This window comes from Protopterus annectens, chromosome 6.part1, assembly GCF_019279795.1.
Source record: "Protopterus annectens isolate FY-2018-M chromosome 6.part1, PAN1.0, whole genome shotgun sequence".
In the NCBI taxonomy this organism is placed as follows: domain Eukaryota; kingdom Metazoa; phylum Chordata; order Ceratodontiformes; family Protopteridae; genus Protopterus; species Protopterus annectens.
In genome coordinates this window covers 527,293,574-527,321,332 of record NC_056738.1, presented here as the reverse complement: position 1 = coordinate 527,321,332, position 27,759 = coordinate 527,293,574, and the positions used below count along the sequence as shown (strand labels likewise).

Genomic DNA, 27,759 nt, shown 5'->3' with positions numbered 1-27,759 from the left:
ATATATATATATATATATATATATACTGACTGCGGTGGTGGTGCTGCGGTAGCACTGTCGCCTCACAGTAAGAAGTTATCTTGTTCGATTCTCAGTTAAAGCGTCTTCTGTCTGGAAACATGCGTGAATGGGTGCACCTTAGTTGAAGGTTGTGCGTCAGGGCTGGTAACTCGGCACGTAAAAATCTATTGCCAATCATTAGCAGACCAGAGTTCCGCTGTGGTGACCCCTAACCAAGAAAAGCTGAAAGACACAACACACACACACATATATATATATATATATGTGTGTGTGTGTGTGTGTGTGTGTGTGTGTGTGTATGTTTGTGTGTAATATATATATATATATATATATATATATATATATATATATATATATATATATCTTCTTCTTTCGGCTTTTCCCGGTTAGGGGGTCGCCACAGCGGATCACCTGTCCACTCATGATTGGCAGTGGAGTTTTACAGTGTCGAGTTGCCAGCCCAACCTTCCACAGAAGGCACACACACTCACACTTAGGGCCAATTTAGAGTGTCCAATCCACCTACAGCATGTCTTTAGGATGTGGGAGGAAACCGGAGCACCCAGAGGAAACACACGCGACCACAGGGAGGACATGCAGACTCCGCACAGAAGGCACCCCAGCCGAGGATCGAACCGGTGAACCTCTTGCTGTGAGGCAGCAACACTAACCGCTGCACCACCGCAGCTGTGTTTTTCCATAGAAATGGTGGAAAACCATTAGGTAGATCTTTTTGAAGAAGAAGCAAAGTCAGAAGCTGAGGTGGAACTCAAGAATGTGTGAGACAGAGAGAGAGAGAGAGATGCAGTTTTATGAATTCTGGATAACAATCTAAGTTAATGGTTAAGTAGATTTTCAGCTCATCCAGGTGGTAGGGAAATGGACCAACTTCATGGACTAACTATAGTGCCTTTTTAGTCAAAGTTCAAAGGACAAAACCACCACCGTAACCGGTACAAGCATGCAAAATCTGATGGTAATGCTACTCCATGCTAGAAGTCTAAACCTCAAAATGCACTCTCTCAAGGCACCCCTAAAAATGGAGAACATCGATATCTGTGCAGTAACTGAGACCTGGTTCAAGGCTCCAGAGAGCACCCCTGCAATACCAGGCTACAACTCTTACCACACTTTTCGGCCACCAAACCAGGATCAAAACACTAAAGGTGGAGGAGTGTCCATATTCACACCACCAGGTCAGTTGCCCAATGCAGTGCATGTGAAATTCTCCAGGTGCAACTAACACTAGGTAAGACTGCAATCCAAATTGTAGCTTGCTACACATCCCCCACCATGCCCCAAGATTCTCACTACACCTTTCTAAACATACTGAAAAATATTAATATACAACCAAACACCCTAATACTGTGCGATTTAAACTACCCTGCCATTACCTGGGAAAACTTCTCGTGTGCCAACACCTTTGCCCATCAGTTCTTGGAATTCATAAATTCCAATGTCCTGGATCAACTAATCCATAGTCCCACCAGGGGCTCCAATATCCTAGACCTGGTCATTACCAACATGGGAAATCGATGCTCCACACCTATGGTCACCCCCTCGTTGGTCAGGTCCAGACCATAAGCTAATCACCCTTAACATCGACATCCCACCCCCAGCCCCCCAGTAAGGAAACCTCCATAAAAAACTTCTCCAAAGCCAACTTCATGCTACTCAAGTCAGAAGTTACAAACTTCATGACACCCATGCAGATGGGAACTGAAAGTTCGACTGCTGAGTCCTACACTAAGGCACTGTACGAGCACATCCACTCATGCATGAATCGTGCCATCCCAAATAGAACCAAGATGCTGTCCTCCAAAAAAAAAGGAAGCCAATCTGGTGGTCCCCTGCCATAAACAAACTTTACAACAAAAGGAAGAAACTGTTGCAGAAAAGAGGAAAATCCCAAGATGCAAAAACCTCCCTTACCAGCCTCAGTAATAAGCTGAGATCCCTCATAAAATCCTCCAAAGCTAGTTATGAAAATAAAATTGCCAAAGATTCCAAAGACAACCACAAGGCATTCTATAACTATGTCAAGAATCTAATTGGCAATGCTCAGATCTGAACTACAACAGAATGGCATTAAATATACTGATCCCAAGGATATTGCCAGTATCCTGGCAGATGGATTCAGTGCCAACTTCACCCCCTAAATGGCCCATCTCAATACCGGAAGATTGCCAAATTGCAGTAATAATGGCCACACAGGTAAAAAACGCACTCTCCAAAGCTAAGAATACAGCATCCATGGGACCAGATGACATCCTGGGCTGTATACTACATGAACTACAAAATGAACTGGCAACTCTCCTAAGTGTCATGTTTAATCATACCCTCACCTCAGGCTTTGTGCCCACTGAATAGCGCACAGCTACTGTTATCCACTCTACAAGGGGGGATCCACCTTGGATCCCGATAACTACCGCCCCATCAGTCTGCCAAGCCTAATCTGCAAGGCCATGGAACATATTATCATGGAACTTATAAACAAAGACATTGGCAACCTTCAAACACTGGACCCCACCCAGTTTGGGTTCGTGAATGGCCGATCTTGACTCCTGAACCTGACTGACTTCTTCGAATCAGTCTCCAGAGCCGTGGACAAGGGTAAGGCTGTCCACACAGCCTATCTGGACCTTGCCAAGGCTTTTGACACCATCCCTCACTCTGAAATCATAGATAAACTTACTAAGCTAGGCATTAATCCCTACGGCACTTGATGGGTTGCCAACTGGCTTACTGACAGAACCCATACTGTAAAAGTAGCTGACTCCAAATCCAGCTCCAGACAAGTGGAGTACCTCAGGGTTCAGTCCTGGGACCTCTCTTGTTTGGCATCTACTTCTCTGAAGTACAGGTCAACACTAAGGGACTCTGGCTAACAAAGTTCGCAGATGACGGCAAACTGGGAGCCATTATTGAATCCCCAAATGATGTGGATACTCTACAAAAGGGCCTTACAGAAACAGTTGCTTGGTGACAGAGCCATGGGCTCAAGCTCAATGCCAACAAATGTATATTTATCCCTTTGGGAAAAAACATGTATCTGTGAATTACCACATAGGTGGCAGTACACTAAACACCGAACGTGTGATAAGGGACTTGGGGACACAGGTGGACAGTGGTCTCACCTTCAATAACCACATCGCCACAACAGTCAGGAAATCCATCTATGTGGCACACCTCATCACTAAGGGCTTTTCTGCCAGAAAAAAGGAGGTCATTGTCCCACTGTACTCATCCCTCATTAGACCCATTATAGAATACAACTCCCCATTTGGTATGTACCTCTCAAGACATCTGCAATAACTGGAAAGGCCGCAGAAATACCTCACTAAAAGAATCACAGGCCTAAAGCAGATGTCCTATGCTGACCACTTTAAAAAAACTCCAGCTATACTCTGTTGCATATCGTCTACTCCGAGGCGATCTCTGCTTAACATATAAGGCCATGTCAAACCCAGAGCTGTTGGACATGCTACACTTAAGGAAATCCCAATCCCTCAGAGCCACACACTCCAGGGATCTAAACCTTGTCATCACAATAAGCAAAACATGCTGGAGGGATAGGTTCCTGACCCAGAGACTTCTCAGTCTCTAGAATAGATTGCCCATACAGGTCAAGCAGAACGCCTCTTTGGCCCTCTTCAAAAGGAACATTGATGGTTGGAAGGGAGAAAGGAAATTCACCCCAGGGATCACGTCAGTCGCCCTGGTGGACAGGGGTCCAGGGAAGTAAATAGTGTGGGAAGAAATAGCCAGGGAATTGTTATGGCTAGGCCTGTATAAGGCCCTAGGGCCAATAGCCTAGTACCAACCTATGAACCTGTAAGTGGATCATATCTGTTATCACATCTTTGTTTCTGTGCCCCCTGTGTTCTCCTTGCAAAAGGCTAGAGGCAAAAATCAGCTTTAATAGTTCACATACCTCGCTTCTGACATGTCCTGATTTGGATAGTTGTAACTTACAAAAATAATGAAAAACTGAAAAATGTCCTGATATTTTAGTAGGAAAAGTATTTTCTAACTTTTATGTACTAAGAAAAATGAAAATATCTAAACCCAGAAAAAGCTGAATGGAGTAAATAACCAAGAGGACTGCACCAAAAATAAAAATCCAACAGTTTTATTCCACCACGATAAGAGTTTAGCACTTTCATCAAAAGTACATAAAATTGACTTTGGAAGTCGATTTTAGGTACTTTTGACGAAAGTGCTAAAGTCAGTTTTATGTACTTTTGACGAAAGCGCTAAACTCTTATCGTGGTGGAGTAAAACTGTTGGATTTTTATTTTTGGTGCAGTCCTCTTGGTTATTTACTCCATTCAGCTTTTTCCAACTTTTATGTACTTATTGCAGAGTATCAGGTGTACTGCACTATGTAATAAAACACCAAATGTCAACAATTTTTGCAAGTTATGTTAAACATTTTCAGTACTTGAGAGTGATTATCCTGGAAAATCTCCTGTTTTAATAAGAAGTATCCCAGAGTGGACATCTGAAGACATGACAACCCTGGTTAGGCATGCAGGTCTTGCTTTAGAGATGGGAGTGTCATGTCAATAGCATTTTTCATTTGATTTTTTAACTCTTGTCATATGATAAGTGTTTAAAATAAGATTTGGAATATAATTGTTATCAAGACTTTTGCTGCTGGAAACAATAACAGTTTGAAGGAATATGTAGTGCAGCAAGTTCAAGTTCATATCTGTTATAGTATTTATTTTATAAATAGTTTGTACAAATATTGAGCATATAAATATTACTCATCCAAATAAAAACAACTGAAAAAAAATAATTATTGTCTGAGAACAGTCAGCACATAAACCAAGATACTGTTGCAGTAAACTGTTACATATAAATTATGTAAAATAAGCAGCACAAGTGACTCAGGAGAAATCATTTAAGTCAGCCATATTCAGAATCAGTTTGTGGATGGTCAAGGCTTCTGATTATAGCAAGTCCAGCAGTTTGTACAGGAAGAAATAACCTCAGGTACTTCTATGGATGTTTGAAGCACTCCAGTGAAATAACTAAGTTATGATGAAAAGAAAGCAGGAGTGTCTGTTCTTTTATGTAAATAGTGAGAAGAAACAAAGGCACCAAAGTGGTATTCCAGTGGAAGGCAGTTCAGGAAGAACTCATGGCTAGCATATTGTCTTAGTGGTATTCAGATCGCAGGAACAGTTATGGCAGAAGTTAGCCTGTGTCCAACCCTTTTTACTGTGTGTGTGGTAAGTCGGTGTAAGACCAGCTCAGGAGGTGGTTAGTAAAGCTTTGTGTCTGTATAGTTTATCTGTGCTCTGCATCGCAGTCTGAATTTGTAATATTAATCATCAAAACCAGATGATGCTGTCTTCCACAAAAGCTGTATCAGATTTGTTTTATTAGTTGGCCAGTAGGGGCCACCACACCTCCATTTCTCTGAATAAGAACAGCAAGGAAAAGCAGAAAAATGTAGACTGAAGCTATTTTGTAAGTCTCTACAAAGATAAATACAGTGAGTAAGCTGGCAAATCACTAGGGAAGTTGTAAAGATACAATTTTTGTTTATTACACTAATGAAAATGTAATGCAAATTGACAAGTCTTTTTTGTTGTTGTTACCTTGAGGATACAAACTTAGCAGCGGACTAGAAAAATAGATATGTTCAGTCCATTAGCAGAGATGATGAGACCCAACCATAGTCTCTGATTTTTTTTTCAGGGCAGTGGTATAACACTTTGTTTACTGCACTAATAAAATCTATTTTAAATTGATCCCACTATTAAGAGTATGTTTTAAATTGACCCCTTACTTATCAACTCAGTGGACTTTGTGAAAAGAAGATATTCCTGCATTGTAGCAATCTCTTTAAAATAGTTTAATTTGGTCAGTTGTGCTGAAACTGGGCTCAGCACAAGTGAATATGATCAACTGATGCTAGAGAGCAGATAATGAGTGGTGCATGCACTCCTGACTATTATTTTAAAACCATTTACTTCACTGACTGTCATTTTGCATGAAAGAAGAAATAAATCAAATAAGGTTGCATGTAGGGAAGTCTAGGCTATAAGTTATGGTTCAGACAGGAACATTGTTGGCTCGGCAGTGTAACTGAGCTGCAGAATGATGTAGTGCCTTCATTGTGACTTACACAGCCAACTTTATCAAAGCTGTATACATTTATATGAGGCAAATACGGCTAATTTCGTAACCTTTGTGAATAAAATATTTAAGCTGCGAGAGGATTCTAACTTTTTTCTTGTATTGTGAGTCAAGGGTTGTAAGCTGAAGATGAAATATATTAATGGTCTGTGTATAATGAAAAATCTAGACAACTATGGAGACTGCAAAGTGTTTATTTTCATTATATTTGCTTAAGCACAGAAGGAGACATAAACCTATCTGGTGTGCCATTTTAAGTACCTTAACATTCTGATTTCCTACCTGTCCATACTTATGTGGATAACCCTATCCAGTACCCTTTCCAGTAATCCATTCCATGGGTCCACAACCCTGTCTGTGAAAAAGTACTTTCAGAGATCCAGGAAATGGCCTCTACAGTCTTCTACCTGTGTCCCTCTTTCTCCCTCTGTACTTCTTTTAAAAATGATTCTTGGCATAATCTTGTGCTCCACTATGTCCCCCCCCCCCCAGTTTCTTCTGGTTTCAGGTGAGAAGAGCTGTAGTTCATGTAGCTGCTGGGGTCATGTTCCTTAAACTCCATCATACAGATCATTCTGATAGCTTTCCGCAGAATTCTTTTTTTTCTCCCCTTTGACCACGTTTTCTAACTCCTTCCTCACTCTTCTTCTGCTGTACCTTTTTTTGTATTATTGTCAAAAAGTTTGATCCCATCTTCTGTTCCCTCAGATATGTCAGAACTGATACTCTGAAGAGTACTTGAGACAGGTTTACCCCTTTAGTCCTCCAAGTAGGTACTTCCTTTTTTTCTTACATTATTCTTTTCCTCACAACCCTCTGTGTGTTACCCTTCAATCATGTTACAGTTTCTTTTGGCTTCATCTTCCCCATAGCCATTGCAGTGTTCCTATAAGCCACCTCTGTAAGTATGAGTCCAATGCCTTTGGTAAGTCCATGCTGACATTCTGTTTAAATGACATAACGAACAGGGATAAGTTATAAAAGTTAAATTGAACTGTAAAGAAGATCTTTTTAGTTTTTATGCCATTGGTGTTTGAAAAGACATCTATGTAGCTAGCACTTAGTGTGCTGTGCTGGTGATAGCAGGTACAGCTTTAAAAATAGTCTTACACCGTACTGCATAAGCCCCAAAAGATGTATCAGTTTCAGTATTTTTGCAATATGTTTTCTCTATTTCAGAGCTGGCAGTGTTGGAGAAAGGTCTACCAGGGATGATACGATTTAAGCCCACAGTGGAGGAGATGCATTTGTATAAGGATGGAGGAATTGCCATTATTGACCAGTGGATCTGTACTCATGCTAGGTAATGTGAACATGTCATTAAGATACTTCACCATTCTTTTATGTGTAGTACTTATTCCACACATAAAAGCAGATTTTCATCAGGTTGGGTCAGTCTACCAGTAAATCATAGTATTTGGGTTTGCCTTCCTTGTGTGTCCCATTCTGCAGGTGGATTTTTTTCAGAAGAGTGGTCATCTAACAGAGGTCTTGAATCAAGCTAAGTACTAACATATAGATGTATGACACAGTCTACTATCTTCACTTTTCTTCACCATCTCTGACTGCTGTTTCCCCTTCTTTCTTGTTGGAGAAAATATAACTGCATTGGCTTTTTATTTATTTTTTTTACTCAAGGAACAAATTGCCCATTGAGTAAAAGAGAAACCGCTTAACAGATATGTAGTAATGGAAAAAATACAAGCGGTAACATGAAGCATGACCCTAAATGTCATAAAAACAGACAGCATTTATTGGCAACGATTTAACAACGGTAAGCGCTTTCACCACCTCTCTGGTGCCTTTATCAGATAGCATAAAACATTAAAAAAATTTTTATAGTACTCACATTATTCAATAACATCAACAGGTGTTCATTCAAATATAAGCCATCCCATCCAATAATCATACGTACTGTTGTAAACTATGTAGGTGTACCACTCTACAGCAATCTGCCTTAAAGATACATGCACCCCAAATTCAGCTATTGAATGTACACATAAGCACATATAAAAAGCAAACAAAACATATAAAATAAACTACACTATAAGGTTGCGCATAGTTATTGTTATTTAAAAATAATAAAAAGTCTCAACAATCTAATAACTGCAATTAAAACAGCAACTATATATACTAATCTTGATAGTAAAACAGTTGCACATAAGCGAAATTTGAAATACCATAAAACTATGCATTTCCATCACTGTTTAAAAAATGAGAGCAAAAGCCCAACAGTAGAATAGCTGCGTTTTCGACAATATTCTTTACACTGTGGAACTATACATATTGGTCACTATATAAAATCCAAAACAATCATAGTAGTTATAACAAACTAATCTAACTGTACCTAAACTGTAAAACGTTACCTATGCATGGCAGGTATTACAAGACTGCTTAGTACTGCTGAAACTTAGAAAGTACTAATGAAAACCATAATTCATGGCTATTCAAACAAGCTGTTCTTACCAAACTATTCAGATCACATTCCAACCTCACACATCACCTTAAACCAGGCTAGTAGTATGTTATAGATATTAAATGAAAACCAGAGTTATAGGCATACATCATTCCAGGGAAACAACCGAATACTACATGCTATGGGATATAGAATTCTCACACACCCATCAAACGAGTCACATATCACAAACCCCTAAACATTCATAAGAAAAATAAGGACAACGCAAGCGATAGGTGACGAATACCATCCTATCATTTTGTAACTCCCCTGGCATCAAGAACGGGTTTGATAGAGAACATCCCATTAAGTCCATACTCCTTGTCAGCTCTAAGCTTAATGATCCAATGCATTTCACTGGTTTTCATCCTGTTCCTCAAATTGCCTAGCCTATCACTAACTTCTGTTCATTCTACTACCATGAACCTAAATTCATGTCTGGCACCACTTCTCTCAATGTATCTGGAGAGTGTACTTACAGAATTCCGAGATTTAATATTGTCAATATGTTCCCTGACCCTCTCTGTAAACATACGATTCGTCATCCCAACATAAAAATGTAGACAGCAATCACATTGGGTCAAATAAACTATATTTTTCATCGCAGAATCTGCTCTAACTCTAAATTTATAATCCTTTCCTGTCTTCGGGTGATGAAACAAGTCCCCAGATCTAGTAACAGATCCTCTGCACCTCGATGGTCCTCCAATAAAGCAGTGAACAATTCTCGGGCACAAAACAAATTTATTGCAGCAATAAAGGCTCTCTCATTAATGCTACACTTTTATAATACGTTTTCGTCCTTGACTTCTTCAGATACTTTTATAATACGAAAATGTATTATAAAAATGTAGCATTAATGAGAGAGCCTTTATTGCTACAATAAATTTGTTTTGTGCCCAAGAATTGTTCACTGCTTTATTGGAGGACCATCGAGGTGCGGAGGATTTGTTACTTGCCTGTTTTTGCGCCTTTTTTTCTCCTTTTCGTTGTGAAGTCCCTAGATCTAACATACTTACAGTAACCACATTGTCCACATGACTGTGACCCTAGATCGCCTTCACCACTACCTGTCTCATAGCTCCCAGGATAACACAACATCCTCTTCAGACATTTACGGTTCTTAAACTAGAAGTGGGGTTCCTTACCTACCACCCTCCTAATCCTCTTATCTGTCATCAACAAGGGCCAGTGTTTCCTAAAAACCTTTCTAACTCTTTCCACATCACTCGTGTAACACACAGACATATTAACCAAATCTGGGGATGCATTCCTCACTTCATAAATAGGGGCCACATCTTCTTTAGATGAAAAATAGGGCTTAACCCTCCCTTCCCTTAAGGCATCAACCTGTCCAAGGACCGGGACAACTTCTTCACTCCTATAGCCATGCATCTGAAAATTCTCTTTCAAAACAGTAATTTCTTCCTTATATCCTGCTTCAACATTATTTAGCCTTGATGAACACATCCCCTGCCCCTTCACCACATTGGTGAAAGTAAGCCTGGGATGCATACTCCTCCTATGGAGCAAAGCGTTTCTATAGCACCCTTTCCTATAAAGACCAGTCACCATAGATCTATCATCTAGCTTCTGTACCTGAACATCCAGCTACTCTATCTGAGTATCAGAATAGTTCAAGGTAAACTTGAGGAAACTACTGCTCCTCTGTAACTGTTGAACAAACTCATCAAGACCAGCTACAGTTCCTCTCCGTGCAATAAAGATATCATCAACAAAACAATGATATAACTTAACATTCTCCTGGAACATGTCTAGACTAAATACTTCATTTAGTTCCCATTGTGCTAAAACAGTGTTGGCGTACCTATTGGCACATGTGCCCATAGCCACGCCATCATGTTGTAAATAATACTTCTTGTCAAAAACAAACATTTTCCAGCACCACTTCCATAAATGTACATATCAAGTCAACCAATCTACCTCCATAACCACTGCTATTCAACAGAAATCTCCTTAAATACTCCACTCCTTCCAAATTTGGAATGGTGGTAAAGAGGGAGACTGCATCCAATGTAACCGGAAAATAATCATTACGTCTATCATAAATGGTAATGAAAGAATACAAATCCTGCGGAAACTGCTTGGAGTCCTTCAACACCACCTGTGATTTATCCAGAACCAGTCTCACATGTTTCTCTACAAAGACAGAGAAAAGTTCGGTCAACCACCCTTTTCCTGAAACAATGGGTATAAAGGGTGGTTGTACTGGATGTTTATGTATTTTAGGAAGCCCCAGAAAGAAGGTTACTACAGGGCACTTAACAGTCAGAAATTATATTAACTCCACACTGATGCCAAAGCTGTACAGACAATCATTTGAAAGGAAATGTATCCTCCTTTTCATCTTTTCAACGTGATCAACATCAATAGCCTCATATATATTCTCATCTGATAGTAATGACTTTATGGAGCTGAAATAAAACTCTCTATTCATAACCACAGTCATACCCCATTTATCAGCAGGCCATATGACTATGGAACCATCAGCACGCAAACAAATAAGGGCATCCTCCTTCACCTTCGTGAGGTTAACAAACTTATTCCCATGATACCCATTGGCCAATGTATCGTGAAGCTCATCCTCACAGATCTTGCTGAAAGCTTGTAATATAGGATCATTAACAGAAAAAAAACTGCTACAGCTCTTAAAAGAGCTATTACTCCTAGTCATTTTCTCAGGAACAGTCAACTTAAGCATTGTATTCCTTGCAAAAAGCTTCAAGTCAGTAATAGTGTCAGGCAAATCTGCCATCTGTGCAGGAACAAAAGACAGTCCTATATTCAAAACAGACATCTCAACTTTAGTTAATACACTATTGGATGTACTCCAGACTAATGATCTCTGGCATTACACATCTTTTTGAGGGTGGGGTAGTTCACAGATTCAAACTGTTCCTTGCGTTTCACAAGCCCTCGACTCCTCGAGCGGTTCTGCTCCCTACCCCGCTCCTGCCAAATAGGGAGGGGTAACTTCGGAAAAACCTGTTGTGATGAATTCAAATTCACTTTTCTCCTCACCACCACTTGGGCTGGAGGTATTCCATCTGCATCGCCAGTCACAACGTTAGCATGCCCACCTGACTCGTGCCATAACTTCAACGCTTTCCTCTGCACATCTTAAGGGCACCACCCCTTGGGAGCTCTTCCCCCAATCATATGAGGCTCCTGCTGGTGTACCCTGACTACCCACTACTTCAGTGGTTGAGGGTGTCTTTCCAATATTTTTCACAGTGTCCAATGTCTGTGTTTTCGGCCATGAAAAAACATTTATCTTTCTTGAAGTCGGATAAATTCCTATCCAACTTCTTGCATTTCTGTGCTGCCAGCCTCTTCTCATATAGATTCACATTATCAGTGATGTTACTCATGGCCTGATCCACCATAGCCACTGGGAAGGAACCATAGAGCACCTCCTGCTGTCTCTGAATAGTACTCACAAGTCTCTCTTCCTCAGGTTTAAAAAAATCAGTAATGAGCTTCAGATAACTAAAACTCTTCTCCAGGTTTATATTCTGCCAGCGGGCCAGCAGCTTAGGAAAAGGTGTGCCATAAACTGGCATTTTCAGCACTCTGAGCCCTCTAGGGACCACCCGGAAATGAAGATGCGCTTCAAAATGAAATCTTTGAAGCTGTAACCGTTTCAGTTTATGCAAGTCATCTTCCAGTGCATTCAAATGTGACCAAAACTTCACTTTATCCACATGGTCACCACTAATATCAGGCTCATTCATATGAGTACCAAAATCAACAAGAAATGGATTACTTCCATCGACCAAAAGGCCCACAAGCCCTTCATGTCTCCGACCTCCACTAGGTCTCAGCGGATTAAAGTCTTAAGTCAGTATCTTTTGAGCCTATGCTCTCAGCCATGCTCCCATGGGTAACTAAAAGTACAAATGCACTCAAGGAACAAATTGCCTAGTGGGTAAATGAGAAACAGTTTAACAGATATGCAGTAATGGAAAAAATACAAGTGGTAACACGAAGCACGACACTAAATGTCATAAAAACAAACATTTTTTGCTGTTGTCCTGGGAAATCTTCATCAGTACTAATGAAAGTGATGTACATTCTCAAAGTCAGTAAATAAGCGAGTTTGTTATAGGTGGTACCTGACGATTTCCACACACAATGCTTATTCTGCCTAGGCCTATATCACTATATTGAAGAGTATGAGCATTTTTTCTAAATTAAGTAGGCAGTAAAGTTAGCATGACTGAAAATTATGAATCCTTATTTAATGAAAAATGTAAAAACATTAGAAAAAGATAAAAAATGTATTTATCCAAGCAAGTGAGGCCAGCAAAATATAGAAAAAGAAAACTGAATGAATCAATACACAGGAGGGCAAATTTTTTTCTCAGGTAGAAATACTGTAAATTCCAGACTGATATAATACACAGCCTTCCACCTCTTCATCTGAGGAAAGTACATCTCATATGGTAACTCCCATACACAGGTAATTGAAGTCCATTGTTGAAGTATTGAAGAGGCCTCAACATATGTTGATTTCACAAAAATGTATGGTAAAACAGCCAGTGATGTCAGTACTTATATCTATTTTTACTGCCAGCATTCCTCAGTTTATTCTTGAGGTGAGGGACATAGAAGATTCAGAATGCTTGATTTGTGCAACAGCCTTTTGCTGCAGTCTTAAGTAAGGCTGCAACAATGGGAAAGATTTCAAAAGAGTTGCTATCAGTGCAAGTCTGCCGTGATTCTGAAAAATTTGCTGTCAATGTGACTTACTTCGGTGTAAGTCTTATCTATAAACGGTCTTAAACCGGGGGTCAAATTACAAAAGACCTGCTGTATGTGGTCAGTTGCACTGAGAGCAGGTCTTTTGGAAATGGGCCCAATATCTCCATCTGCAGCCTGTTATCTTGTGCTTTTGACACCACAGTTTGCTTATAAAATTCTGTCTATAAGTAAATGCTCTCCACAACCTTAAAATATCAGCATGGACCTATTGTGTTGCCCTTCAAAAGTCCTTAAAAAGCCAGTGAGTGTTTGAATTTAAACCTGCAGAGTATGGATTTTTTCTTGTTACCTTCTAAAATTCAGTCGTCAGAAAGAGAAGCCATTGTAGTTTTTTTTTCCTGAGGCTGATGAAAATATTTACTAACCATGGGAGCAATCACCTCCATATATTTTGTTCAGACAATGAGGATACTTCATCCCAGTCTTCTGGTTCTTCTCCCCAGAGTGTTATCTGTAACAACATTGTGAATAATATGGGAGCAGTATATAATTGACCATCTACAGATATCTCCTTTCTTAAAAAAAAAAAAAAAAAAAATTGCATGGAGATGTTGAGATTGCCGCAGTCGAGGGGCAGGATTTTCCCTATACTTAAACATTTGAGGGCTTATTAAGTATGATAGCATGCAGATGCACAAGTACCAGCCCTTAAGTCTGCAAACTTATTATTTAAACCCACCAAGAATAGACTAGCTCTGTACTTTAATCTCAGATGTGACTGAGCTAGTCTAGTACTTCCTACAACATTATTTGTAGCTGTGCATCATTTCAAAGAAAAGGTAATTTGCTGGACAGGTATGTTCAAAAAGTATATATTTCAAAGTACCGTGGCTATAAGAGGTATTAACTAACTACTTGATACTTGCAGTTACTTCTTGTCAAGGTTTAGTAGTCAGGATTCAGTCTTATGGCTAATTTAAGAGGTCTTACAAACATTTTTATATTCTGTGGAAAAACAGGAGTGGTTGCAGCAGTTAACTGACAGAACTGCGGTATGTTATTTGAATTGCTGTCTTTTTTTTTTTTTTTTTGTTTGTTTGTTTCTGTGTCTGTTAACTGGGTAATCCTTCTGTGCAGAATTGCCTCCTTTCATAATGTATCCAGGAGCATTATCTGGTTAAATGAATTGCTGCGAGTCCCACAGTAGATAAATGAAAAATGAGGGGGTCAAACCCAGGACTACAGGATAAGCTCATTTACAACTCATTGTCTTAATCCTCTGTGCTAAACTGCAACAGCTGCCATGGTAGAAGTGGTCAGAAAGAGGCATGAATGGATTAGACAAGGACAATTTCTACACAATGGAAAAGCTCAAGTTCTAGCCGTATGTGTTGCCCACAATCTGCTCTTTGACCAACAAACTGCAGAGATACTTAAAACATGACAGTGATTCTATTTCTTGACATAGATTAAGCCCAAACTATGACCCAGGTGACCAGAAGCCATACAGTGGCTTGGGCGTCTGCTGGAGCTGCTGCAGGGAGAGGAATGATCAGGCACTTAGCCTGATCAACTCTTTCCATGGGGAGCATGTAAGCAGGCACCATGTCCATAGTTACTTGTAGGCGGAATTCAGAATCACACTGGGGGACGGCAAGGCCAACGGTATTCATTTCTTGCAGAGGTATTGGACATACTTCATAAAGGCCTTTTGCTTGCCAGCCCCTTGGAAGCTTGAGGCATTTGCAGAGGACATTAGAACTTAAGTTTAAACTCTGATCCCTGATCCCTGGTGTATGAATGACAGGTGCCAGTCCTGGCTTCCTCGATTCTTACTTTAAAAGAATGAATGGGTCAGCGGCTCTCTCCCTGAGGAATGAACTGGTCCTTAGAGGGGCCAGATGAGCCAGCCAAAAAAAAAGTGTAAAGAATAGTTAAGCTTACACAAAGCCCTCCTGAGGCTTACTAACCAGTAGCTCCTTTTTTTTCCTTTTCTGTTTTATTTTTTAACACCTTTATTAACTTCACACATTACACAGTGATGTGGGTACACATACAGTTATAAAAGAGAAAACAAAGCATTACAAAGATTTTTTTCTTTTCATGCATTATACATATATGACTTGTTGCTTAACTATTATTATTTACTTTAACATTACATAGATTGCTCACATCCTGCTTTAACTGAAATCTCACTTCTCCTCCTCCTGGACATTATTCTGCATCTATTATTCCCTCAGATTCCATTTATTTCTGTGTAATCTGCTTTTTCCATATTTTAAAGATCCCACCTCTGATTTTTTTATCTCCTTAACAACATTCAATAATTCTGTTACAGCTTTAGATTTTCATTTTCTAGTAATTGCTTTTTTGGTAGCCAGCAACATTAAATTAAGTAGGGCCGTACTGTTTTTGGTTAATTCAGTGTCTGTATCCTAGCTCAAAACAATAATTTCCTTGGTTACTATAATGTGCTTCCCTAACATTTCTGACAAAGTACTCTGTACAGAATTTTTTAAATCTACCAGCTTGCATTCCCAAAAAACATGTTCCTAAGTGCCCCTGTATTTTCCATCACACATCCAACAATTGCTGTCTACCTGTGGAAAAATTATCTGAAGTCTACTTGGGGTATAGAAATACTTATGGCAGAATTGGCTCCTTTCAGACGCTATCCAGGAGCACTGTCTGGTTAAATGAATTGCACAGTCGCACTGCAGGTCCTCAGTAGATGAGCTGCATCTGTGCCAAAATCCTAAACCTTCTAAATTTTGCTGAATACTTGGGAGCCATGTAAATATCCTCCCATTGTTCCTTTGTATATTGCCTTTCCATTCTCACTTTCCATTCTTTTCTAACCTCTTCTGATTGTTTCTTATTTTTATTGTTATCATACATTATTTTATATAACCCACTAATTACCTCTGTTTTATCTGCAGCTTCTATTCTCGACTCTGGTCTACTCTCCAATAATTCCTTAGTTCCAGAGAAGGTCATCTAAAAGGTAGCTACGCCGGAAACTAGTACCATTTGAGCAGCCTTCTTCCCATAAGTATTAGAACACAAGTTCAGCTCCTTCTTATATGGATTCTCCAGTAAGACATGCATCTAAATATGTCCCCAGATGCAGTAGTAGCACTTTTCTATTCGTCTTTTAATGTTGGGAAGGTTGGACAACCAGTACATGCTTTGACTAGTTGTAGGGCAGTGAATGTACTATGAAAGGTCTTGCCATGTGTTAGGGTTTGAATTATCCCATTTGACCCATTGATTATAACCTTATTGAGGGTGGGTTTTCGTCTTTACTCGAAACTAAAGGTTCTCATTTATAACCTGTATCTTATAAAAAAAATGAAATATGCATTTGTTATGGAATTTCTGTAGCACAACATTAACATGGTTAAGTGAACATTTCTTAACACTGTGTATTAGCAGCCTACTTCAGTTGGCAAGCAAATATTTCATATTTCTAAACTAGGAGCAACATAATTTTAACTTCCACAGTATTAATGAGTATTCCAATAAGTATCACCAGCTTTAGTATATTTTGAGCAGAAATGGATGGCAGCTGTGTTTTATTTGTTTGGAAATGGAATGGCTAATAAATATGCCGCTATCCTTTCTTTGTTTATTTGGGAACATGGTAACCTAATAACTGTTGCAGTAGATGCTGAATCATTGTGAAAGTATGGGCAATATTTTAATTGAAATAAAATAAACTATTGTGTTTTATTTACTTAAGTGTATAAATAAAAAAATTACACTGTATGCCAAATTAAGTTTTAGTGGCAGAAATATCTGGCCCAATTAGGTTTGTACTTAAACTGTTTTTCATTATCCTTCTGAATTTATTTAAGGAATTTATACATACTAATGTCAGGAAATGCATCACATTCTGTTTCTCTCATTGTAAAAAAAACAAAATTTACCATGCTGCTTTGATCAGTTTATTAATGCTTTCCTTCACTGTCCTGTTTTCATAGTCAGCATTTATTTCCTCTTAAAGTACACCCAATACTACATTCATTACATCCAGGATCAGCTCCATTAAAAAAAAATGCTTCTCATGGTTAGAATTGTGCCTTGCAAATAATGACATGATTATTTAGATCCCTGTTGCAAGAGCCTAATCTATATGGGATGTATCCTGCCAAGCATCAGACCGGCTAACCACTTCTAGAGCTTTAGGGCACCTTCTTTTTGCCCTAGCCACTGTATAGTTTGAAAAGTGCAGTGTAAAGACAGTGGGTAGGGCACCAAAACTTCAAAATTTGCTGTCAAAGTATGCTTTTCCCTGTGAGCTTTGAGTGATTGATAAACAGCTAGCCGTCCTCCAAGACTGGGCATCAGATAAATACTCTGTTGGGCAATAACTTTTTCATTCTTTTTGGGAGAAAAGTTTTTGTTTTCTATCAGAAATTTATACTAGAGGCTAGAAATGACATTTTTAGTAGTTGTCACGAAAAAATTTAGTTTAGATCTTACATTTTTTGGTTGTGGTTCCCTGTAGGAAATGCCTTTCAAATTAGAACATGTAGCTAGGGGGTAGGACTTATAGTTTTGGGGGTTGTCATTAAACATATTTACCTCAAAACTTATTTTTGCAGCCAAGTTGTTTCACAGACTCTCCAAAGCTCCTCTACTTGCGTGTCAGACTCCTTTTTCAATAGACTGATGGTCTTGGTTCCCTGCGGGGATTCCCATTTAATTTATCATTTTTGTAAGGAACAGTGCAACTTTTCTGTTAAAAAATGTTACGGACTGGGACTAGTGCATTTGCTGTTTGTAAAATTTTACCTCAAAACATATAATCTGATATTGTCAGTCTTCGCTTAATCCTTGACTGTGTGTTCAGTTCCGTATCTTGGAACTGACTCTGCTGTTATTCCAGCTTGCGCCTTTCAAAAACTCTCGAGCTCAACCTTACCCATAATGCTGTTCTAAGGATTACCTCATATCTCGTTTACCATTTTTAGTGCAAGACATGTTTCTCCTGCCAGCTGTTGAGCAAGCTTATTTCTTCAAACTGTAAGTGTTCTTTCTTCAAAACTCTTTCGTTAGTAATTCTGTCTCCTATTTTTTTCTCTTACCCAGCTCCTCTATTAGCCTTTTTTTCTTAACACAAGTGGTGTTTTTCCTTTGTATACCATTGTTGGTAGTTCCCCTCTCTTTTCTCTTTACTATTGTGGTAATCTGTTTGTACCATTGTTGGTACCCTTCTTCTGTCCCTTTCTCTAATTACCACTATGGTAAACCTTTCGTACCATTGTTGGTACGTTTTTCTCTCTGCTTATTTAAAAAAAAAAATCTAGTCTTACCTTTCCACCTTTCTTTCTGTGTGCTACTGTCTTTCTTCTGTCATGACTGAGAAGGCTAAAGGTATTTCTGGCTTCAAAAGATGCCAGAAGTGTGATTATAAATTGCCAAGGTCAGATGGGCATCCTTTGTGAGTCTACTGCTTGGGTCCAGTGCACCTTCAAGAAGACTGTGCTATCTGACATGGCTTCAGTCACTGGGCCCTGGTAGAAAAAAAAACTAACATCGTAAAAGGCCTTATAAAATTGAGCTTCATCAAGGCCATAGCTGTATCTGTGAAGTCTAAAACTGACATTAGGTCCCCTTCTACTTTTTCTTGATCTAAACACAAAGGATCTAAGAACAGGAGCCACTCGGTTCTGGCAGTCTCATCGGCACCACCAATCAAAATGGCGAAGTCTTCCCTGGTTCCCAGAGTTTCAGAGTACCTAACTGGGAAACTGCCTCCACCATCGGTGCCCTCTGCACCGACAATTCCGGCACCATTACTGTTTTGGACCACAATTTCAGAACCTTTTCTCTCCTCCATTCCAGTGGCTTCAGAACCAAAGGAGTTTTCATTTAAAGACAGGCCCCAACTGAGATATTCACCAACATCAGACCCCTTTACACACCGACCTCCAAGCCCCTTCTTGGAGAAACCCCTGTCCCCATTGTCTGTTTGGACCATTCCACCAAGAGCCTCACCAAGTACAATATTTTGAGACTGGTGGACCAGCTCCTGGCAACAAGGGGATTAGCCACTTTCTTGGTTCCTAGCCTCTCCGGCTCTGGAACCTTACCTGTCTCTACACCAATTCTTGTTCCTCCTCTGACTTCAGCTGAGGCTTTGGAGTTCCCTTTGCTAACAGTCCTGGCTTTGACTCTCTCGATGCAGGTCATATCTGCATCTCCAGCAGCAATTACTTCCCTGAGCTCTTCTGTTCTGTTTGGAACCAGAGACCTCCTGGGGTCGAAGCTTCATTGTCTTTTCCGGGGAGTGTGGTTCCACCCCAGTTTTGTCAGAGCTGTCCATGCTCCTTGGGGCTTTGGCACATGTGAGCTCAACTCCAGCTTAGACAGCTGTTTCTTCGGTGTGGGATGGGACCACGGTTCCAAAGGAGTCTTTTGGTTCTAGGCTCCCGTTCCTCTACGGGGGGCTGCTGTCAAAACCATGGAGAAGGCATCGTCCACTGTGGGCTCACAGTCGATACCACTTTCGTTGGACCAACAGCCCTGTCCTACCTGTTGCCCAGAGCTCCTTCCAGTCTCTGCCTTGGGACAACGGAAAGAAAAACCTCAGGATCCAAACATGGTGGTCGTGTCCTCTTCAGATATCACTCCACCCATCCCACCGAGGAGATACCCCTGAAGAGGAAGTACTTACAATCCCCTGGAGAGTCTTGCACAAAAGATGCTGATTTTGATGAGGGGGAAGGTTCCCCAAAGTCACTCTGGAAGATGTCTCCTTTGGAGACATATTAGAGATCCTTAAACAGAGAGGTAGCTGGACTTCACATCAACCTTCCTCAGAGGAATCGGTATACCTGGAGGCTTTCTCTGCCTGACCACCTACCTCTTGGATCTCTCCGCCCACTGGCAATCTAATTAAGCTGATTGTACAGCAGGCTTGGAATATGCCTGATTCCATCAAACTAGTTCCCAAGAGATAGACCACATTTTTTCAGCCCATCAAGATCAGCAGCATTGGGCTAAAGGAATACCAGTAGATGCCATGGTGGCTGCAGCAGCCACCAAAAAGGAACTTGCTGAAAGTTCTACTATCCATCCTCCTAATAAAGAGTCTAGGATGATAAATTCGGGAAGCGCGTATATGCTTCATCGACCTCTGCGATCAGGTCCTTGAACTTCATGACACATTTCATGAGACTTCAATGAGATCTGATGAAGGAGCTATCAGATACTCTTACAGGAGTAGTAGCTGACTGGATTCAGAACAAAGTAGCCTTCCAGCTGGCAACACTTGAATTCAATATGGAATTCGTCCATGAGGCTCATTGTGCACGCCACCGAAAGGACAACTGGGGCACCGGTTCTGGCATAACCACAAGGAGACGCACCTTGATGCACTTATGTGAATTTGTGGAGCCATTCAAGTGTTCTTTCATCACTGTTCCTTTTGACGGAACATCCCTTTTTGGCTCCAAAGTTAGAGACCCTTGCCAGATGTGAGAAGGATGGAAAGACCCTTTCTGCCATGGACATACACTTTTCCACTCCTCAGTGGTCTTATTGCTGGAACCAGAGAAGTGGGAAGCTATGGTTCAAAAAGTCCCAAGAACCTTTCCATGACTCATGTGGCAAAGATTCCCCCTGGGGCAGAGGGGGGGGTTATAATGGAATATGTCGTGCTCGACAACAGACAGTTGGGTGCAGAGGATTATAACCAGCTGTTACAATATCCCATTTTCAAAAAAAAAAAGCAAGCAACTGAAAAGAATCTCAAATATTCCATCCAGTCACAGGGATGCAGCAGTCTTAGAAATTCAAAAACTGCTCGACAAAAGAGTCATCCAAGCAGTCCCACCAGACCAGATCGGATCTGGAGTTCACTTGTGATTCTTTTTTGTGCCAAAGAAAACTGGGAACTGGAGACAGAGTCTAGATCACAGTGTATTGAACAAGTTACTTCAACAAACCAAATTTCAGATGGTCATGATTCAGTCAATACTTCCGTTCATAGAAAAAGATGATTGGATCTGCTAAGTAGATCTTCAGGATGCGTATTATCACATAAAAATGGACAAGCACTCCAGAAGATTCCTGTGCTTCTGGCTGGGAGACAGTCATTATCAGTTCAGAGCCCTGCCCTTTGGTCTCACCATAGCCCCCAGGATGTTCACCAAATGCATGGCAGTGGTAGCAGCTCATTTCAGACTGCAAGAATTCCATGTGTTTCCATACTTAGATGAGTGGCTCATTACTGCTCCCTCCAGGCATCTACTGTTGTAGGCAAGAATCTACATTCTTCCAACTTGCTCCTCGCTGGGAATTACTGCAAAGTACAAAAAAAATCCCATCTAGAGCCAACACAGAAGTTAGAATTCATAGGAGTGATGCTAAACACAAACACTGGCATTGTGTCTCTTCCTCCAGAAATGCTTCAAAGAATAAAATCACAAGTCAGTCATATTATTCGCAGCAAAAAGGTGACTGCAAGACTGTTGTTACAAACTCTAGGATCAGTGTCGACCTCCATCACTGTAGTTCCCCTTGGAAGATATCACTTGCAGATCATCCAATGGCTTTTGGTGACTCAGTGGTCCTTATTGAATCAACCAATGTCACATTTGGTAATGATCACCAATTTATGCAAGAAAGGCCTTAGTTGGTGGCTTCACTCCGAGATTTTGTCGGGCCGTCCCTTTGTCCATCCTGAACCCCAAGCCATAGTGACCACAAACGCGTCCCAGATAGGGTGGGGGGGGGCATTATCTGGGAAAGACAGTCCAAGGCACTTGGTCCCAGCTGAAGGCCACTTTGCATATCAGTGCTGTAGAGATGAGAGCAGTGCTCTTAGCATTGCAAACAGGATTGGTCCTAGGTCCTCTCCTGTTTGGCATCTACTTCTCTGAAGTTCAAGCCAACACAAAGGGACTCTGGCTGACCAAGTTTGCATATGACTGCAAACAGGGAGCCATTATTGATTCTCCAGCTGATATAGACATTCTACAAAAAGGCCTGACAGAACCATGGCATTCAGCTCAATGCCAAAAAGTGCATTGTCATTCCCTTTGGGAAAAATTCGGTGCCCTTGAACTACCACATAGGCGGTAGTCCACTAAACACCAAAGGTATTATAAGAGGCCTGGGGACACAGGTTGGCAGCAACCTATCCTTTGATAACCACATTGCCACTGTAGTCAGAAAGTCCTATGTGGCACATCTCATTACAAAAGGTTTCTTATCCAGGAAGAAAGAAGTCATAATCCCTCTCTACTCAACCCTCATTAGACCTATTGTAGAATACAAAGCCCCATTTGGTATGTATCTCACTAGACACCTACAACAACTGGAAAGGTCACAAAAATACCTCACTAAGAGGATCTTAGGCCTTGGACACATGCCATATACGGACAGACTCAAAAAACTCCAGTTATACTTTTTCTTATCACCTACTTAGAGGCGATCTGTACTTGACCTACAAAGCCATGTGTGACCCAGAGCCACTAGATATGCTACACCTAAAGAAATCCCAATCCCTCCATGCCACACACTCCAGGGACCTTAACCTCATTACCACAATAAACAGAAATTGTTGGAGGGACAGGTTCCTAACCCAGAGACTTCCCATACTGTGGAACAAACTTCCCATTCATGTCAAGCAGAGCACTTCACTGGCTCTCTTCAAGAGAAATCTTGACGAGTGGGTGGGCAATAGGAGGTTCACCCCAGGATCACTTCAGTGGCCTTGCTTGACAGGGGCACAGGAAACTAACTTTGGGCAGCATGATGCCAGGGAATAGGCTTGGGCTAGGCTTATATAGGCTCCAGGGTCGTTAGCCTAGTACACACCTATGAACCTAAGTATTCCAAGAAACTGTCACCTTGGGAACAATTGCGATTCAGACAGACAAAATGTCAGTGGTCTGGTACATCAGTAAGCAAGGGTGAACCAGGTCTTACCCTGTTTGTTGAGGAGCTTTCAGGGTATGGCAATGGGCAACTTCATCCGACTGCTTTCTAATTGCAATGCAAATTCCGGGGAGCCTAATCCATATGGGTGTATCCTGCCAAGGATCAGACCGGCCAGCCACTTCCAAAGTTTTAGGGCACCTTCTTCTTGCCCTAGTCACTGTATAGTTTGAAGAGTGCAGTGTAAAGACAGTGCCTAGGACACCAAAACTTCAAAATTTGCTGTCAAATTATGCTTTTCCTTGTGAGCTTTGAGTGATTGATGGCCAGCTAGCCATTCTCCAAGACTGGGCATTAGATAAGTACTCTGTTGGGCAGTAACTTCTTCATTCTTTTTTGGGAGAAACATTTTTGTTTTTCATCAGACATTTGTACTAGATGCTAGAAGTGACATTTTTAGTAGTTGTCACTAACAATTTTACTTTAGATATTACATTTTTTGGTTGTGGTTCCCTGTAGGAAGTTCCTTTCAAATTAGAACATGTGGCTAGGGTCTAGACTTGTGATTTTGGGGGCTGTCATTAAACATATTTACCTCAGAATTTATTTTTGCAGTCAAGTTGTTTCACAGACTCTCCAAAGCTCCTCTACTTGCTTGTCAGACTCGTTTTTTAATAGACAAATGATTTTGGTTCCCTGTGAGGATTCCCATTTAATTATCATTTTTGTAAGGAAAATTGTAACGTTTCTGTTAAAAACTGTTGTTACAGACTGGGGTTAATGTGTTTGGTGTTTGTAAAATTTTACCTCAAAACATATATTTTCTGTCAGGAAGTAAGACTAACTCTATAAGACTCCACTAGCCGCTTGAACATGGACCCTCCCAGAGCCACAAGAAGAGGAACGTTACCCTGGAGGTTTCTGTCTTGAATCAAGCTTCCCCTTCACTTCAGCTACTGATTGGTGTCTCCACTGTGGCCATTTTCTGCTCCAAGGATGATTCATCACTTAAGCTCACTCCTTCGGGTGCTGCTCCTCGGGAAGCCCCTAAGAACCAATAGGCAGGCACATTCTCTGTGTCTGTTTAGCTACCTCTACAATGTTAAGAACCAGTAGGCAGGCACATTCTCTGTGTCTGTTTAGCTTATCTCTACCATGTAAGGGATAATCACTCATGCCAACATAGGGGACTGAACTAGGTGATGCTTCTTTGCTAAACTAGTCTGAGGAACTTCATTCCTATGGAAAACGACCATTCTTCAAGATGCTCTTTTTTTTATGAAAAGTCTCCTAGAGAAGAAAGCATAAAGCTAGATATTTATTTTCACCTAAAGTAGATAAGGAGGAATGACTTGGCTTTGCTAAAGGTTCATTTAGAACCTTTTGGTCTTTAAATGCTGTCTCTCTTCCTTATTTAAAAAGGAAGAGATTAGCCTGTCTCTGATTTTCATTACCCGTCTGAAAGACATGAATTAGACTAAGACTATGTTTCTCAAGTTCCCACTCCAAAGAATGAGGAATTTGACTCTGTGGAAAGTTATCCCCCCCCCACACACACACACTGCAGAGCTATTTTTTCTGATTCTTTTGCAAGAATTAGGACTTGTTTCAGTGAGAATAAAAAGAAATATCAGAATACCAGCAAACATTTATGATTTGTTACAGGCAGAGTTTCTGTAACATGCAGCTGGATTCCTCCTGTGTAGCCAGCCTTAGTGAATGCTTTCTTTGAAGCCAGCGATATGGTCCCAGAAAGTATGATAAGTTATATAAGGTTCCTCAGGCCCACAAATTAATTTCTTCTAATCACAGGCTAGACCCTACAGTAATTTCCCTGACAACCTCAGCTTCTGCCAAATTCCTTAAATCATCTAGCCCTATTCCTTTTGACAAGCTGGGAAAAGCCTTTGATAGGTTTGGGAAGAAAGTTTATGCTTCCACCTTAGCCTTCTGGCTAGTTAATTGCCTGGATCACGTCTACGTTTCTGTTGACTTCATCAGACAATATGAGAATATTATTGTTGATCTTTCTTCAGAAAATAAGTGATTTTTGATGGTTTTTACTCTTTTCTTTGTCTGGTTTACATTTTCAGTTCTCTGCTTTGCCTGTGGTTTGTCAACAGCTCCAAGAGTGTTGAAAAAGTGCTTGGCTCCTGCAGTAGCCCATTCAGTTTAGGTTGCAGGACATTCACATTTTCCCATATTTAGATTGCCTTATTTGTTGCAGATTCTTTCACGAGTTGTCAAGAATCTCTGGCTTGGCTTAAAGTTGGCAGTCTTGTTTTTTCAGGTGAAACTGAGATAAGTAATGATGTCATTGTCTCTCATTCTATTTCACAGAGTATCATTTCTGGGATATCTTCTGGACACATCCCTTTATAATGGATTTTTTCCTCCGGACAAAGTGGGGTGCTTCAAGGATCAGTTTCTGATATTTTCCAATCAATCTCTGGCATTTGCCAGGAGATGTCTTAGAATGTGGAGCTTCATGAGTCTACTATTCTAATGATTCCTTTGGCACATTCAGTGGTCCATCAAGTCAGTTTGGAGCCAGTACCAGCACCCCTTTGCATTTTAAATTCCAGTGCTGAAGTTTGTGAAGAAAGAACTTCCATGGTCAGTAAATCAGTTGTCTTTCAACCCAGGTATCCCTCATTGAATCAGTTGTGTTTCAACCCAGGTCTCCCTTTTTCCCTTCCACCCTCTACTCAGTCTTTAACCACAGATGCATCAGACTTTGCTTGAAAAGATGTACCTAAGGTGTGGTAAAAGACCATGGCCAGTGGAACAAGCAAAACAAATCAAAGCACGTAAATGTCAAAGAAATTATGTCTCTAATAAATTCCATCAAATTTCTAAAATATATTTGGACTCCAGGCTGTCAACTACTAATCACAATGATTTAGTACATAAACAGGAGAAAGCAGGTCAAACCCCCTTTGCAGACTAGCAGTAGCAGCCTGGGATATACTGACTTACCACAGTCTGTCCTTTCAGTCTACCTGTACTCTGTCAGAGCAAAACATTATTGCAGACAAGCTGAGCAGGACCAGGATGAACCCTATTGAACTGAAGTTGCACCCTGGAGTTTTCCAGGAATTGATCCATCTGTGGGGAGCTCTTCAAGCAGATGTGTTTTCCTCCAGCCACAACAGACAGTTAAAGAAGTTCTTCAGGACTTCTTGCGTCCAGACTTGGAAGATAGATGCCCTTTCATTCCCATGGATGGGAATGATGTTCTTCATGTTTCACTGTTGCAGTCATCACCTGTGCGTTATCCCTGCTGTGGTAGCCCTCAGCCGGCCTGAATACTAGAGTCAATTTTTTTTGCGTCAGCTGCAGTCACCTGTAGTCTGATGTCAGGTCATCATTGCTATAAAGCAAGGCAGCTGACATCATTACATCAGTCTTTCTTGCCGTGGAACCCGTAGCAGAAGCAGTTTGCACAAGTGCCGGTTGGTCAGTCGCTACCAGAAGTTGAATTTCAGTTGAAAACGTCTAAAGCCAAGTACCCCGTTGGGGATCCTTTTTTCTTGCACTAACTGATGTCCAAAAACGTTAACAATTCTCTCGCCTGTGGAAAGCAGATTCCACACCGAGACTTCCATTCTTACTGCGTCACTTGTTTAGGCCCAGACCATGACGTCCCCTGTTTCCGATTCTGTGCCCTCTTTAATGCGAGAACAATTCGTTGTAGAGCTCTTTTGGTAGACAGTTATTTTTGTGTTCCGTCTTCACATTCTGATATGGTGTCTGTCAGCCAACAATGTGTGGACATTCTGAAAAAACGTAGAGATAAAGATAGAGACAGACCGCACAAGGCTAAGCCTTCTGACGATGCTACCGCTAAGCAGGTCGTCAGTTCTCCAGAATCCAGTGAGGCACTGTCTCACAGCCCCTGATGCCCGATTCGATATCTATGCAGGCCTCTACCAAGACCCTTTCGGAGTCCGGTATGCCACAGAAATCTTCTTCGTCTTCCGAGCCTTTGGCTGTCTCTGCCTCTGTTGGGTCCAGAGACAGGCACTGGCTTCTGAGGAGGCCTTTCTCACTACTGAATCTAGACAAAAAAATGACGTCTTCACATCAGACTATCCTTTCTCTCAGACAGATGGATTCTCTCAGGCCTAGAAGCCAGACCACTCCTACAAAATCTGCTTCTAGCCACCCTCTTCCTACTGCTCTACCACCCCAAGCACAAATGCTTAAAATGGTGGAGGATCTCTTTTCTCTTATCCGGGGTAGTCAGGCCACTACTTCTAAAAGGAAAAGGCACCCTTCCTCAGAAGTTATGACAGAACAGGATTCTGACTATTCAGTTATTGAAGAGGAACAGCATCCCTTAACTGCTTATGAGGATTCAGATGCAGAGGAATCCATCCCTTCTGTCTCCCCTGAAGAGGACCTTTCCTTTGGGGAAACCATTCACTCCCTCAGGGAATTTTTCCATTGGGAATCTCAGGACTTCCCACAGTCTAAGAAAAGACTTGGAGAGTTTCTGAACCTGCCCCAGC

The 27,759-nt window shown here is 40.9% G+C and overlaps 1 protein-coding gene across 2 annotated transcripts in view; it reads left to right on the top strand.

The window, feature by feature from the left end:
• Positions 1-27,759, top strand: part of POFUT2 (protein O-fucosyltransferase 2) — a 323,653-nt gene that overhangs the window by 225,553 nt on the left and 70,341 nt on the right. The window contains exon 8 of one of the 2 annotated variants that reach the window (XM_044075987.1): positions 7,354-7,477. The exons of the other annotated variant lie outside the window; for it this stretch is intronic. Coding sequence (XP_043931922.1) covers positions 7,354-7,477 — 124 coding nt within the window. The remainder of the gene's footprint in view (positions 1-7,353; positions 7,478-27,759) is intronic. 2 annotated transcript variants of the gene reach the window in all.